A 14,423-nucleotide genomic window follows, 5' to 3' on the forward strand; every position below is an offset into this window, starting at 1 on the left:
CTTACCGACATCCTTCCTACATAGGGCATCCAAAACTGAACACTTAAGAGTATTGTGTCCAGTCACGCTAAGGAAAACAGGATAGGACTTTATAGTTAGAGAAGAAATATTTAATAAGAACCTGAGGGGAAATCTTTTGACACAAAGGGTGGTGGGTATTTGGAATGAGCTGCCAGATGGAGGTAGTTCAGGCAGGCATAATAGCAATATTTAAAAGACATTTGGACAGGTAAATGGATAGGAAAAGTTTGGAGGGATATGGGCTAAATATGGGCAAGTGGGACTAGTGTAGATGAGGAATGTTGGTCAGCTTGAGCAATTTGGGCCGAAGGGCCCGTTTCTGTGCTATGGGTATGACTATGACTCTATGTGGGGAAAAAGTCATCATTAGGATAAATTACTCTGTCAATGACTGGTTATAAAATAGATATTTGGCCATAACTATATATGCGGGTTTCCTCTGGGTGCTCCAGTTTCCTCCCATATCCCAAAGATGTGCGGGTTCATAGGTTGATTGGCCTCTGTAAATTGTCCCAAGTGTATAGAGAATGGATGAGAAAGTGGGATAACAGCGAACTAGTGTGAACGGGTGATCAATGGTTGGCATGGACTGAGTGGGCTGAAGGGCCTGTTTCCATGCAGAATCTCTAAACATATTAGAGCAGCTACATCAAACATAATAACCAAACAAACTTACTATTCTCAGGAGCAAAATGGATAATGCATTGAGTAATGAACTGATGACAGTAGTTAAGCAAAATCGTTCAAATGATCCGGAGTCTGTCGTTCTAAACCCCGCCCAGGTCTTGTAAACAGCCACGGCCAGGACACTGATGAATACACAGCCGACCTGGTCAGAATGCAAAAGGAATAAAAAAGCAGATTTTTATAATCTAACATTATCATTTATTTTTAATACTATTTTGGAGAAGTGTGTAAACATAAATGGACCTGTTATACACAGTGGTGCTGCCTCACAGCGCCAGAGACCACGGTTCGTTCCTAAACCATATCCTCCAGTTCTTGTTTCCCTTACTCTGGGTAAAAGACTCTGCATTTACCTGCACTGAGCCTCCCAATGATCCCAGCCACAGATTGGTGCCTCTGCCAGGCTGGTCCTCAGTAGAATCACACCTAGAGATACTCACCACCCTACTGACATCCTCATTCCCATTTCCCATCAACCAGGCCAGAGACACACCTTGGAGAGTTAACTAAGGTGCGATTGAAAACAATAAGGGAAGATACTAAAAGGGAATGTATATAGACAATAGACAATAGACAATAGGTGCAGGAGTAGGCCATTCAGCCCTTCGAGCCAGCACCGCCATTCAATGCGATCATGGCTGATCACTCTCAATCAGTACCCCGTTCCTGCCTTCTCCCCATACCCCCACACTCCGCTATCCTTAAGAGCTCTATCCAGCTCTCTCTTGAAAGCATCCAACGAACTGGCCTCCACTGCCTTCTGAGGCAGAGAATTCCACACCTTCACCACCCTCTGACTGAAAAAGTTCTTCCTCATCTCCGTTCTAAATGGCCTACCCCTTATTCTCAAACTGTGGCCCCTTGTTCTGGACTCCCCCAACATTGGGAACATGTTATCTGCCTCTAATGTGTCCAATCCCCTAATTATCTTATATGTTTCAATAAGATCCCCCCTCATCCTTCTAAATTCCAGTGTATACAAGCCCAATCGCTCCAGCCTTTCAACATACGACAGTCCCGCCATTCCGGGAATTAACCTAGTGAACCTACGCTGCACGCCCTCCATAGCAAGAACATCCTTCCTCAAATTTGGAGACCAAAACTGCACACAGTACTCCAGGTGCGGTCTCACCAGGGCCCGGTACAACTGTAGAAGGACCTCTTTGCTCCTATACTCAACTCCTCTTGTTACGAAGGCCAACATTCCATTGGCTTTCTTCACTGCCTGCTGAACCTGCATGCTTCCTTTCATTGACTGATGCACTAGGACACCCAGATCTCGTTGAACTCCCCCTCCTCCTAACTTGACACCATTCAGATAATAATCTGCCTTTCTATTCTTACTTCCAAAGTGAATAACCTCACCGTTATCTACATTAAACTGCATCTGCCATGTATCCGCCCACTCACACAACCTGTCCAAGTCACCCTGCAGCCTTATTGCATCTTCCTCACAATTCACACTACCCCCCAACTTAGTATCATCTGCAAATTTGCTAATGGTACTTTTAATCCCTTCGTCTAAGTCATTAATGTATATCGTAAATAGCTGGGGTCCCAGTACCGAACCTTGCGGTACCCCACTGGTCACTGCCTGCCATTCCGAAAGGGACCCATTTATCCCCACTCTTTGCTTTCTGTCTGTCAACCAATTTTCTATCCATGTCAGTACCCTACCCCCAATACCATGTGCCCTAATTTTGCCCACTAATCTCCTATGTGGGACCTTGTCGAAGGCTTTCTGAAAGTCGAGGTACACCACATCCACTGACTCTCCCTTGTCAATTCTCCTAGTTACATCCTCAAAAAATTCCAGTAGATTTGTCAAGCATGATTTCCCCTTCGTAAATCCATGCTGACTCGGAATGATCCCGTTACTGCTATCCAAATGCTCAGCAATTTCGTCTTTTATAATTGACTCCAGCATCTTCCCCACCACTGATGTCAGACTAACTGGTCTATAATTACCCGTTTTCTCTCTCCCTCCTTTCTTAAAAAGTGGGATAACATTTGCTATCCTCCAATCCACAGGAACTGATCCTGAATCTATAGAACATTGAAAAATGATCTCCAATGCTTCCACTATTTCTAGAGCCACCTCCTTAAGTACTCTGGGATGCAGACCATCAGGCCCTGGGGATTTATCAGCCTTCAGTCCCATCAGTCTACCCAAAACCATTTCCTGCCTAATGTGGATTTCCTTCAGTTCCTCCATCACCCTAGGTTCTCCGGCCCCTATAAAGAAAGATCTTACCATTAAAATTCCTACTGAAAATGAAAGGGCAAATTTCAGCCGTTGTCTGGAAGTTGAGTAGTAAGCATCAGGTTCACCAGTAATTGGATCCTAAAAGATTTAGGAATAATAGGACAAATCAGAGGTGCTGCTGGAGCCACTGACTCACCGCATCAGAGACCCGGGTTCAATCCTGACTACGGGTGCTGTCTGTACGGAGATTGTACTTTCTCCCCGTGACCGCATGGGTTTTAGACAATAGGTGCAGGAGTAGGCCATTCAGCCCTTCGAGCCAGCACCGCCATTCAATGCGATCATGGCTGATCACTCTCAATCAGTACCCCGTTCCTGCCTTCTCCCCATACCCCCTCTGCTCTGCTATCCTTAAGAGCTCTATCCAGCTCTCTCTTGAAAGCATCCAACGAACTGGCCTCCACTGCCTTCTGAGGCAGAGAATTCCACACCTTCACCACACTCTGACTGAAAAAGTTCTTCCTCATCTCCGTTCTAAATGGCCTACCCCTTTTTCTTAAACTGTGGCCCTTGTTCTGGACTCCCCCAACATTGGGAACATGTTTCCTGCCTCTAATGTGTCCAATCCCCTAATTATCTTATATGTTTCAATAAGATCCCCCCTCACCCGTCTAAATTCCAGTGTATACAAGCCTAATTGCTCCAGCCTTTCAACATACGACAGTCCCGCCATTCCGGGAATTAACCCAGTGAACCTACGCTGCACGCCCTCAATAGCAAGAATATCCTTCCTCAAATTTGGAGACCAAAACTGCACACAGTACTCCAGGTGCGGTCTCACCAGGGCCCGGTACAACTGTAGTAGAAGGACCTCTTTGCTCCTATACTCAACTCCTCTTGTTATGAAGGCCAACATTCCATTGGCTTTCTTCACTGCCTGCTGCACCTGCATGCTTCCTTTCAGTGACTGATGCACTAGGACACCCAGATCTCGTTGAACATCCCCTCTTCCTAACTTGACACCATTCAGATAATAATCTGCCTTTCTATTCTTACTTCCAAAGTGAATAACCTCACACCTATCTACATTAAACTGCATCTGCCATGTATCTGCCCACTCACACAACCTGTCCAAGTCACACACAACCTGTCCAAGTCACTTTTCTCTGGGTGCTCTGGTTTCCTGCCACATCCCAAAGACGTGTGGGTTTGTAGGGTAATTGGCCTCTGTAAATGTACCCCAGGGAGTGGATGCTATTGTGGGATAACATGGAACTAGAGTGAATGGTGATTGATGGTCAGCGTTAACATGGTGGGCTGAACGGCCTGTTTCCATACTGTATTTGTCAAGCAAGCAATCAAGCAGTATCCAATTTACACATCGACAGAAGTTTGTTTTCTGTTACCTGACGGGAGTCTTGTTTCTAAGTATCAGTAAGACACACGAGACAAATCAAATACTGTTAATTTCCTTCAGGTTTATATAGAACTGTGAATTTGAGTTTGAGTTTAGCTTATTGTTGCGTGTACCAAGTTACAGTGAAAAGCTTTTGTTGCGTGCTAAACAGTCACGGAAAGACAATACATGGTTGCAATCAAACCGGCCACAGTGTACAGATGCATGATAAAGGGAATAACATGAATAACGTTTAGTGCAAAACATGATGCCAAAACCAACACCCATCTACCTGCATATAATCCATATTCTCTCCTTTCCCTGCTCAACCATATGCCTATCCAAAAGTCTCCTAGTTGTCACTGTTGTATCTGCCACCACAGTCTGGGGCTCAGCTTGATCGGGCACCGCTCATAAGATCTAGAGCGCGGACTGGACTTTGAAAATGGCGCCTAAACATGACACCTCTTGCATGCGGTCTCAGTGGACCATTTGCACGTGAAATAAATCACCATTGACCATTTCATGTACAAGGGTTTTTGGGTCTTTCACAGCCACTACTAAATGGGGCGAAAGGCAAAGGAAATATTCCTAATATTCCTAAATACCTACCGGCTTTGTTCCATAAAATTCTGGCCTGACGAGTTCATCGTCTTCATAACTTTCAACGTCCCACTCATACACCAGTTCTGCATTCCTCCTCTTCCAGAATTCTAAAAATATCGTTCCTGGAAATAAAACCATTCAGAAGATAGTTGACTTTGGCCACTGTGGGAGTTGCAGAGAATCAGTCAAAAGGGTAGCACAGTGGTGTAATGGTAGAGTTGCTGCCCTACTGTATCAGAGATCTGAGTTCAATCCTGACCATGGAGTTTGTATGTTCTCCCCATGACCACGTTGGTTTTCTTCGGGTGCTCCGGTTTCCACCCACATTCCAAAAATGTGTAGGTTTATGGGTTAATTGGCTGCTGTAAATTGTTCCTAGTGTGTAGGATAGAACCAGTGTATGGGGATTGTTGGTTGGCACAGTCTTGATAGGCTGAAGGGACTGTTTCCATGCTGTATCTCTAAAACTAAAAAACTAAAATTGCTGAAATGAATCTGTTAGAAACTGCTGTCTTCTTGAAACTTGAAACCAGCTTGTGAACTCGAGATTAGAACTGACTAAAACTAAGTCAGAACTAAGCTAGGGTGGCACGCACGGTAGAGCAGCTTGTAGAGTTGCTGCCTTACAACACCAGAGACCCTGGTTCGATCCTGACTATGGAAGCTGTCTTGTATTTTCTTCCTGTGATCGCGTGGGTTTTCCCTGGCTCAAGTTTCCTCCCACATCCCAAGAGACATAAGTTTGCTGGTTAATTGGCTTCTGCAAAATTGTAAATTGTGCCTAGTGTGTAGGATAGTGCTCGTGTACGGGGTGATCGCTGATCGGCGCAGACGCAGTGCGGCGAAGGGCCTGTTTCTATACTATATCTCTAAAGTCTAAAGTAAAGTCTAAAGATTTATGTAGGCAATAGCACGCAAAATAAAGTTATATAAACATGCAAGGAAAAGATTTGAAAAGAGATAGTCTTCTCTAAAGTTTAGCCAACGTACAAATTCTATTGTCCTGAAAATGGGAATTTATTTTATCTTCACAGAAAATTTTGCTTAGGAGCAAGAAAGCAAAGTATCATTGAGAGACTGAGTGTCCCAACTCCATAATGCCTAAACTACATGAGTTGCAAGCATTCCTTATAAAATGGTCCTTCCAGTGCGATGTGTGTTCATTTCAATACTCAGAGACGATCCTCACCCCATAGACAAACGATCAATCCAAATAATGGAGATGCATAATTGTCCAAAGAAGACTTGAACACACCCAAAGCATCATCTGGCAGGATCCTGCAAGGAAAATCAAATTGGTGACCGAAGTAAAACAAACTGGCACATTTAAAGTCATACATTTTATTTATTCCACCATTGATCTCAGATTGGGTGTAAACTCTTTTTGTACAGCCACGAGTAAAAAGGTACTTCCCTTATAGTTTAGTTTAAAATAAGGTAACAGGTCCACTGATCACCCATTCGCCCAAGTATGGCAAGTGATCAAAGTAGTTATGCCACTGTGTTCACTCTTTAATTTTTCTAATTCCTCTACAAGGTCAAGCAGCAGACAATAGATACATAACAACTGTTCTTTGTGTGCCAGTGCACAGCAGTACAGCCTAGTGGCACCTCTAACTAGTTATAAATTTAGATTTTCAAATGTTTAGAATTTTTAGCACTATTAAAATAATTCTGACATTTAAACATAACATTTATTAATTAAATTAGGCTGCCAGGCCTACATCTTGGGGTCATGGAATCATACAACATAGAAACAGACCCTTCATCCCAACTCGTCCTTGCCAACCAAGATGACCCACCTGCACTAGTAGCACCTGCCCATGTTGGTCCATATCCCTCTAAACCTTTCCTATTGTTGTACCTGCCCAACTTAAGTAGCTTAAAGGACAACGATCTGCCATAGACACCAACTGCAAAGAACGATATACGTACCGACATGTTATGGTCAATTAAAAAAGCACTGCATAATAGGAAAAGTGAGTAATCTCTAATGTACAGGTAACACAATTAGTCTGAGGAGATGTCTTTAATACCTCATATCTGATCTAGAACTGCATACTTACTGAAATGTACTATCACTGTGGTTCTCAGAAGCACAAATCCTGTTCATTATTTGTTCAATATTCTTCTTCCTTGCAGCGATATTGTTGCAGATAGTCCTGAATAAAAAGGAACTTGAGATTTGACAAGTTCCAGCTATAGTGGATGTGCTTATGATGTGAACTCTAACCTAGATGGTCTGAAAAGAGAACTCCCCCAGTTAGCATGTGGCCTCACTCTGACCAGGACAGGACGGTCAGTATGGGAATGAGAAGGGGCGTTAAAATGGATAGCAATCGAGAGATCCAGCAGGCCTTGGCAGACAAGGCGCAAGTGTTCAGTGAAACGGTCACTGAGCATAGGCTTGATCTCGCTGATGTACATGCCGAGCGATGTACATGCCAGTCTGAGGCCTGACATGCTGAGCTACTCCAGTACTTGTGTCCTTTTGTGTATTAACCAGCACCTACAGTTCTGTTTCTATATTCTGACCCGCTGAGTTACTCCAGCACTTTGCATCCTTTTGTGTATCAACCAGCACCTGTAGTCCTTTGTTTCTACATCTCTCTAAAGGGCCACAAAATGGGCATTTGACTGGCATTGGGGTGATAAAGTGGCAGAGCCAGCAATGCCCCTTTGAATGGTTTTATCGGGGTGTCCTTGCAAGCTATTGGGAAAATTTAACATAAGCCAGCGATGCTTAAAAGTGATGAGAGTCAATGGAAGGAGCCAATGGCATCGTACTGAGCCAGGCTGACCCCTATTTCAGCAATTTAGTGCTGCCAGATCAACGCGCCTTTAAGTGAGAAAGTTAAGAAATTGCACATCTCTTTGGGTCCAAGATGGGACTTTTTAGAGACTTAGAAGTTGCAAGAACATGGTGACACTCTGTGTGCTATTCCAGAAGAGAATCTATTGTACTCTTTACTTTACTTTAGAGATACAGTGCGGAACCAGGCCCTTCAGTCCATCGGGTCCATGCCGCTCAGTGATCACCCCGTACACTAACACTATCCTACACACCAAGGACAACTTACAATTTTATCGAAGCCAATTAATCTACAAACCAGTATCTCTTTGGAGTGTGGAAGAAAACCAGAGCACCCGGAGAAAACCCATGCAGTCACAGAGAGAACGTGCAAATTCCGTACAGACAGCACCCGTAGTCAGGATCGAACCCGGGTCTCTGGTGCTGTGAGGCAGCAACTCTATCGCTGTGCCACGGTTTGCTGCCCTGTGTATGGTATGATTTTACTGGAATAACATACAAGCATTTCACTGTACCTCTGCACACATTGACAATAAATGGACCAAACCAAACCTCCTGATACCAGGTGTTGTGTGGTAGTAAAACAAATGGAGAAACAAGGAACTGCAGATGCTGCTTTACAAGAAGGACACAAAGTGCTGGTGCAACCCAGCGGGCCAGGCAACATTTCTGGAGAACATTGAAAGGCAGCATTTCTAACCAGGACCCTTCTTCAGACTATAAGAAAATAACTGCAGATGCTGGTACAAATCGAACGTATTTATTCACAAAGTGCTGGAGTAACTCAGCAGGTCGGGCAGCATCTCGGGAGAGATGGAATGGGTGACGTTTCGAGTCGAGACCTTTCTTCAGACTGATGGAGGGTCCTGACCCGAAGCATCACCCACCCTTGTTCTCCAGACATGCTCTCTGACCGCTGAATAAAACAAATGGCAAAATTTTACACTTGTGGCACCTAAACAAAAAAATGTAAAGTTCAAAGATAGCACTGCAAACTATGGCCATTATGAAACATAATTCAAATTGGATCAAATGACAGATTTCTAACTATTTTAACAGCTTGCTCTAAAAATGTTCTTATTCATTGCACAACATCAAGGAGCAGAACATAAAAAGCATTCAAAACATGACCGAATAGTTACCTGATTTGACTGATTGCCTTTTCAGCAACTTCTGGGACCATGCTTGGTGTTGAACAGACTAAGCTACAACTATTTTCCTGTAAGATTGTGTTTACATCACTGATGGCATTGTGGCAGGAAATGCTGAAGAGAAAAACATAAAATGTAAAAGATTCATTACTTCAGAGCATTAAGCACTGGCATTGTCCTTTTAGTCATAGAGTCTTACAGTGTGGAAACAGGCCCTTCGGCCCAACTTGCCCACGCCGACCAACATGTCCCATCAACACTGGTCCCACTCACCTGTGTTTGGCCCAAATCCCTCTAAACCTGTCCTATCCATGTACTTGTCTAATTGCTTCTTAAACATTGCGATAGTCCTTGCCTTAACTATCTCCTCCTGCAGCTCGTTCCATACACCCACCATCCATTGTGCGAAAAAGTTTCCCCTCAGATTCCTCTAAAATCTTTCTCCCTTAAACCTATGCCCTCCAGTTTTCGATTCCCCTACTCTGGGCAAGAGACTCTGTGCGTCTACCTGATCTATTCCTCTCATGATTTTGTACATCTCTATAAGATCACCCCTCATCCTCCTGCATTCCAGGGAATAGTCCCAACTTATATAACTGCACCTCATATTTCGCCTGGGCAGTTTGCGGCCCGGTGGTATGAACGTATGAACGTATGAACGTCGACTTCTCCAACTTCAGATAGCTCCTCTGTCCCTCCCTTCCCCTCCTCCTTCCCAGATCTCCCTCTGTCTTCCTGTCTCCACCTATGTCCTTCCTTTGTCCCACCCCCGACATCAGTCTGAAGAAGGGTCTCGACCCGAAACGTCACCCATTCCTTCTCTCCCGAGATGCTGCCTGACCTGCTGAGTTACTCCAGCATTTTGTGAATAAATCGATTTGTACCAGCATCTGCAGTTATTTTCTTATATTATATAACTGCAACATGGCCTACGAACTTCTATACTTAATACTCTGACTGATGAAGGCCAATGTGCCAAAAACCTTTTTCACCACCCCATTTACCTGTGACACCACCTTCAAGGAACTATGTACCTGCACTCCTAGATCCCTCTGCTCCACAACACTCCCCAGAGCCCTAGTTAAGCGCTGAATTTAATTAGTTGATTGTTTTTCTCACTGCATTGGCAATATATGGACTAGAATATGGAGCAGTACGGCACAGGAACTGGCCCTTCGGCCCACAATATCCATGCTGAACATGATGCTGTTAAACTAATCTTCTCTGTCTACACTTTATCCAAATCCCTCCATTTCTTGCACATCTGTGTGCCTATCTAAAAGCCTCTTAAATGTTACTATCCTATCTGCTTCCATCACCTCCCCTTGCAGTGCATTCCAGGCACTCACCACTCAGTGTAAAAAACAGCAAGCATACCTTTAAACGTTACCCCTCTCACCTTAAAGCCAAGGCCCTCTAGTCTTTGGCATTTCCACCCTGGGAAAAAGGTTCTGACATTGAACAGGTGATCGATGGTGGGCATGGACACGATGGGTCAATGGGCCTGTTTCCATGCTGTCTCTCTGAACTAAAAAAACTAAAAGATGTGAAGGCTCTTTTGTAACTTCTGGAAGTGGACATCAGGCTTGTTGGCCAAATATCACTCATTCCCATCATCTCGGATACCACCATCACAAATACTGCGGGGTTGTGGCTGGAGGGATATGAATTAAATCAAGCAGACCACACCACAGAAAGTAACTTGTCACTAGCTACTGCATAGTAATAATGACACAAAGTAAACAGAACAGTACCTGTGATAAAGGCCATAAATGAAAATAGCCAAGCCACAGAGTGCAGGAAGGATAAAGATGAGTAAAAGAACTTCCATCATTGCAAAATAAAATGCAATCTTTTCACCAAAATAGTTTCTAATCTTCCATAATGGCTGCATTCTGTAGGTTTTAGCCCACAGATTATTAAGATCCATCCAGCTGTTATGGCGACCTGTGAAAAGTTAACAACTCATTAGAAAATAGAACAGCACAGCACAAGAACAGGTCCTTCTGCCCACAGTGTCAATGCCGAACATAATGCCAAGACCAGTGTAGTGTAGATGAGGCTTGTTGGTCAGCGTGAGCAAGTTGGGCCAAAGGGCCTGTTTCCTCGCTCTGTGACTCAATGACCGTCTCTTATCCACCTGCCCATAATCCTGACTACGGGTGCTGTCGGTATGGAGTTAGTACGTTCTCCCTTTGACCACGTGGGTTTTCTCCGGGTGCTCCAGTTCCCACATACAATCCAAAGACGTGTAGGTTAGCAGGTTAATAGGCGTCTATGAATTAAAATGTGAAAGTGGGATAATGTAGAACTAATGTATGGGTGATCAATGGTTGCCATGGATTTGGTGGAACGAGATAATAGACAATAGGTGCAGGAGTAGGCCATTCGGCCCTTTGAGCCAGCACCGCCATTCAATATGATCATGGCTGATCATTCTCAATCAGTACCCCATTCCTGCCTTCTCCCCATACCCCCCTGACTCTGCTATCCTTAAGAGCTCCATCAAGCTCTTTCTTGAATGCATTCAGAGAATTGGCCTCCACTGCCTTCTGAGGCAGAGAATTCCACAGATTCACAACTCTCTGACTGAAAACGTTTTTCCTCATCTCCGTTCTAAATGGCCCACCCCTTATTCTTAAACTGTGGCCCCTTGTTCTGGACTCCTCCAACAATCCTGCCTCTAACGTGTCCAACCCCTTAATAATCTTATACGTTTCGATAAGATCCCCTCTCATCCTTCTAAATTCCAGTGTATACAAGATACAGTGCCTCTTTCTGCACTGTATCTCTAAACTAAACCAAACTACACCCTCGGTGCCCTACTTATCCATGTACCTATCCAAAAGATTCTTAAATGTCACTATCGTACCTGCTTCAACCACCACCCCTGGCAAAACGTTCCAGGCACTCACCACCCTCTGTGTAAAAAAGTTGCCTGCTTAAAACTATGCCCTCTAATAATTGTCATTTCCACACTGGGAAAAAGATTCTAACTGTCTACCCACTCTCGCTCTCATAATTTTATATACTTCTATCAGGTCTCTTCCAACTGGCACTTCCAACCTCTCCCTGTAGCTAATACCCCCTAATCCAGGCAGCATTCTGGTTAATGTACTTCTAAACAGATTTGGAACTGCTGACAATGGCCCCTCAATCATAATAAAAAGCTAAAATAACAACTCACGTTAACAATGCTTGCAAGTAGGTCCAACTGAAACATTGCATATGCATCATAAAACCACTGTCAGACAAGAATTTGACATAATTACTTTGGTTACTTGCCGCACTGGAGCCAACGTTATCATCAGCCTTAAAGGATTTAAGTATTGCTTTCAAAGCATAGAAAGCATCATTGTAGCAGCAGTGGTGGAGTTGCTGACTCACAGAGCCAGAGATCCAGGTTCGATCCTGACTACGGGTGCTGTCTGTACAGAGTTTGCACATTTTCCCAGTGACTGCGTGGGATTTCCCCGAGTACTCCGGTTTCCTCCCACGCTCCAAAGACGTGCAGGTTTGTAGGTTAATTGGCTTCTGTAAATTGTCCCTAGTATGTAGGATAGAGCTAGTGCGTGGGTGATTGCTGGTCGGTGTGGACTCGGTTGCTGATGGGCCTGTTTCCACGCTGTATCAATAAACTAAAAAGAAAACTAAAAACAAAAACGGCCCAGGGCAGAGAAGGCAGTAGTTATGACCTTGTATTTATTACTGAAGTCAATATTTCCTATTCCGCCTGTGTAGCTTACAACCCCACGGTTATGAACATTAAATTCTCCAATTTTAAGTAACACCTCCATCTCCCTCTCTCTTTCCTGTGTGCTCCCCTACCTACCCCAGTACACACCCATTTCTCCCCCCATCCCATCCCTCTCCCTACCCTCCTCATCGTTCCCTTCCACTTACATCCCTCCCTCTGGCTTTATATTACACTTCCCCTCTCTCCTTATCTGACACCCTTTTGTCTCCTTTTCAACTCTAGACTTCGTCACTTACTCCACCCATCTCCCAATAACCGTGCCCCCTCACCTGTATCCACCTATCACTTGCCAGGCTTTGTCCCACCCCCAACCCCACTTGTCCAGTATCCTCTCCCCTACCACAATCAATGTGAGGAAGAGTCCCAACCCAAAATGTCACATCCATTCCCTCCAGAAATGCTGCCTGACCCATTGAGTTACTCCACTACTTTCTGTTTCACTTTGCCGATACTGCCGATATTCACCTTCACCTACAGCCTTTGGAGCGCAGGGGGATTAGGGGTGATCTTATAGAGGTGTACAAGATCATGAGGGGAATAGATAAGGTCAATTCATAGAGTATTTTACCCAGAGTAGGGGAAACAAGAACCAGAGGACATAGGTTTAAGGTAAAATTTGGACACATACATGGATAGGAAAGGATAGGATGGATATGCACCAAATACAGGCAGGTGGGACCAGCGAAGATGGGGCATATTGGCTGGTGTGGGAAAGTTGGCCCGAGGGCCTGTTTCCACGCTGTATGAGTCTATGACTCTATAGTTCAGCTACAGTTAAGCAAGGAAAGAACTGCAGATGCTGGTTTGAATTGAAGGTAGACACAAAATGCTGGAGTAACTCAGCGGGACAGGCAGCATCTCTGGAGAGTAGGAATGGGTGACGTTTCGGGTCGAGACCCTTCTTCAGTCTGACCCATTCCTTCTCTCCAGAGATACTGCCTGTCCCGCTGAGTTACTCCAGCATTTTGTGTCTACCTACAGTTAAGGTAGGCCCTGACCCAAAACAGTTTCCATGCTGTGTGACTCTATCCCACTTGACATGTAACTCGCACAGCTCACTGTTGTGATATTGCTGGGACTACTTTGTGTATCCAAGAACTACTTTGTATGGCTGTGTATATAAGTGATGGGTGTGATTAGGCGGTCACTCTGGATCCAGATGGCCTTGGGATAAACAGCCTGGAGTACAAGCTGCACCATGATAACATCTTAAACATGTGCACTCGTGGTCCGTCCAGAGTCACACTAAAGGTACAACAAGTACCGGACCACGAAGAACAACATGGTGGCAGCGGCTTGGTGTTTCGCCTAGGGAGGGAATGAAGCATGCCCGAGCAGAAAAGGTTAAAAAGAAGAAAAAAAAGAAGAAAATAAAAAAGCCCTGAAGGGAAACAAAACAAAAGAAAAGTTTCCAGCTCGGTACGGGACGTTTGGAGTGCATCCCGACAGGGCCAGTGTGAGTTGGTATAGTTGCCTGCTCAGTAGTCGGCGCCGAGTTGCCGACGTGACGCTGCAAGCTGCTTGGGGAGGTGCGTGTAGGCTCACGTCGCACCCCAGCACCTGTGTAGGCCCGAGATTAGAAGCCTGCGACTGCTTCGCGGGGGGAAGACCGGGAAACCCGACACACACGGAGATGTGCGGTGACCGGGGAAGACCGGGAGACCCGACACACACGGAGATGTGCGGTGACCGGGGAAGACCGACACCCATGGAGGTGTGCGGCAACAGGGGAAGACCGGGAGACACGACACACACGGAGATGTGCGGTGACCGGGGAAGACCAACAC

General features: G+C 44.9%; 1 protein-coding gene across 3 annotated transcripts in view; it reads right to left on the reverse strand.

The window, feature by feature from the left end:
* The window catches only part of LOC144595537 (anoctamin-5-like), a 38,181-nt gene that overhangs the window by 13,526 nt on the left and 10,232 nt on the right, over positions 1-14,423 (reverse strand). For all 3 annotated transcript variants that reach the window (XM_078403065.1, XM_078403064.1, XM_078403066.1), the window contains 7 exons: positions 10,634-10,826; positions 8,871-8,993; positions 6,983-7,078; positions 6,106-6,194; positions 4,923-5,038; positions 2,963-3,052; positions 698-850 (listed from right to left, as the gene is read on the reverse strand). In XM_078403065.1, the coding sequence (XP_078259191.1) occupies positions 698-850; positions 2,963-3,052; positions 4,923-5,038; positions 6,106-6,194; positions 6,983-7,078; positions 8,871-8,993; positions 10,634-10,826 (860 nt within the window). The remainder of the gene's footprint in view (positions 1-697; positions 851-2,962; positions 3,053-4,922; positions 5,039-6,105; positions 6,195-6,982; positions 7,079-8,870; positions 8,994-10,633; positions 10,827-14,423) is intronic.

Source organism: Rhinoraja longicauda, chromosome 7 (genome assembly GCF_053455715.1).
Source record: "Rhinoraja longicauda isolate Sanriku21f chromosome 7, sRhiLon1.1, whole genome shotgun sequence".
NCBI classification, from domain to species: domain Eukaryota; kingdom Metazoa; phylum Chordata; class Chondrichthyes; order Rajiformes; family Arhynchobatidae; genus Rhinoraja; species Rhinoraja longicauda.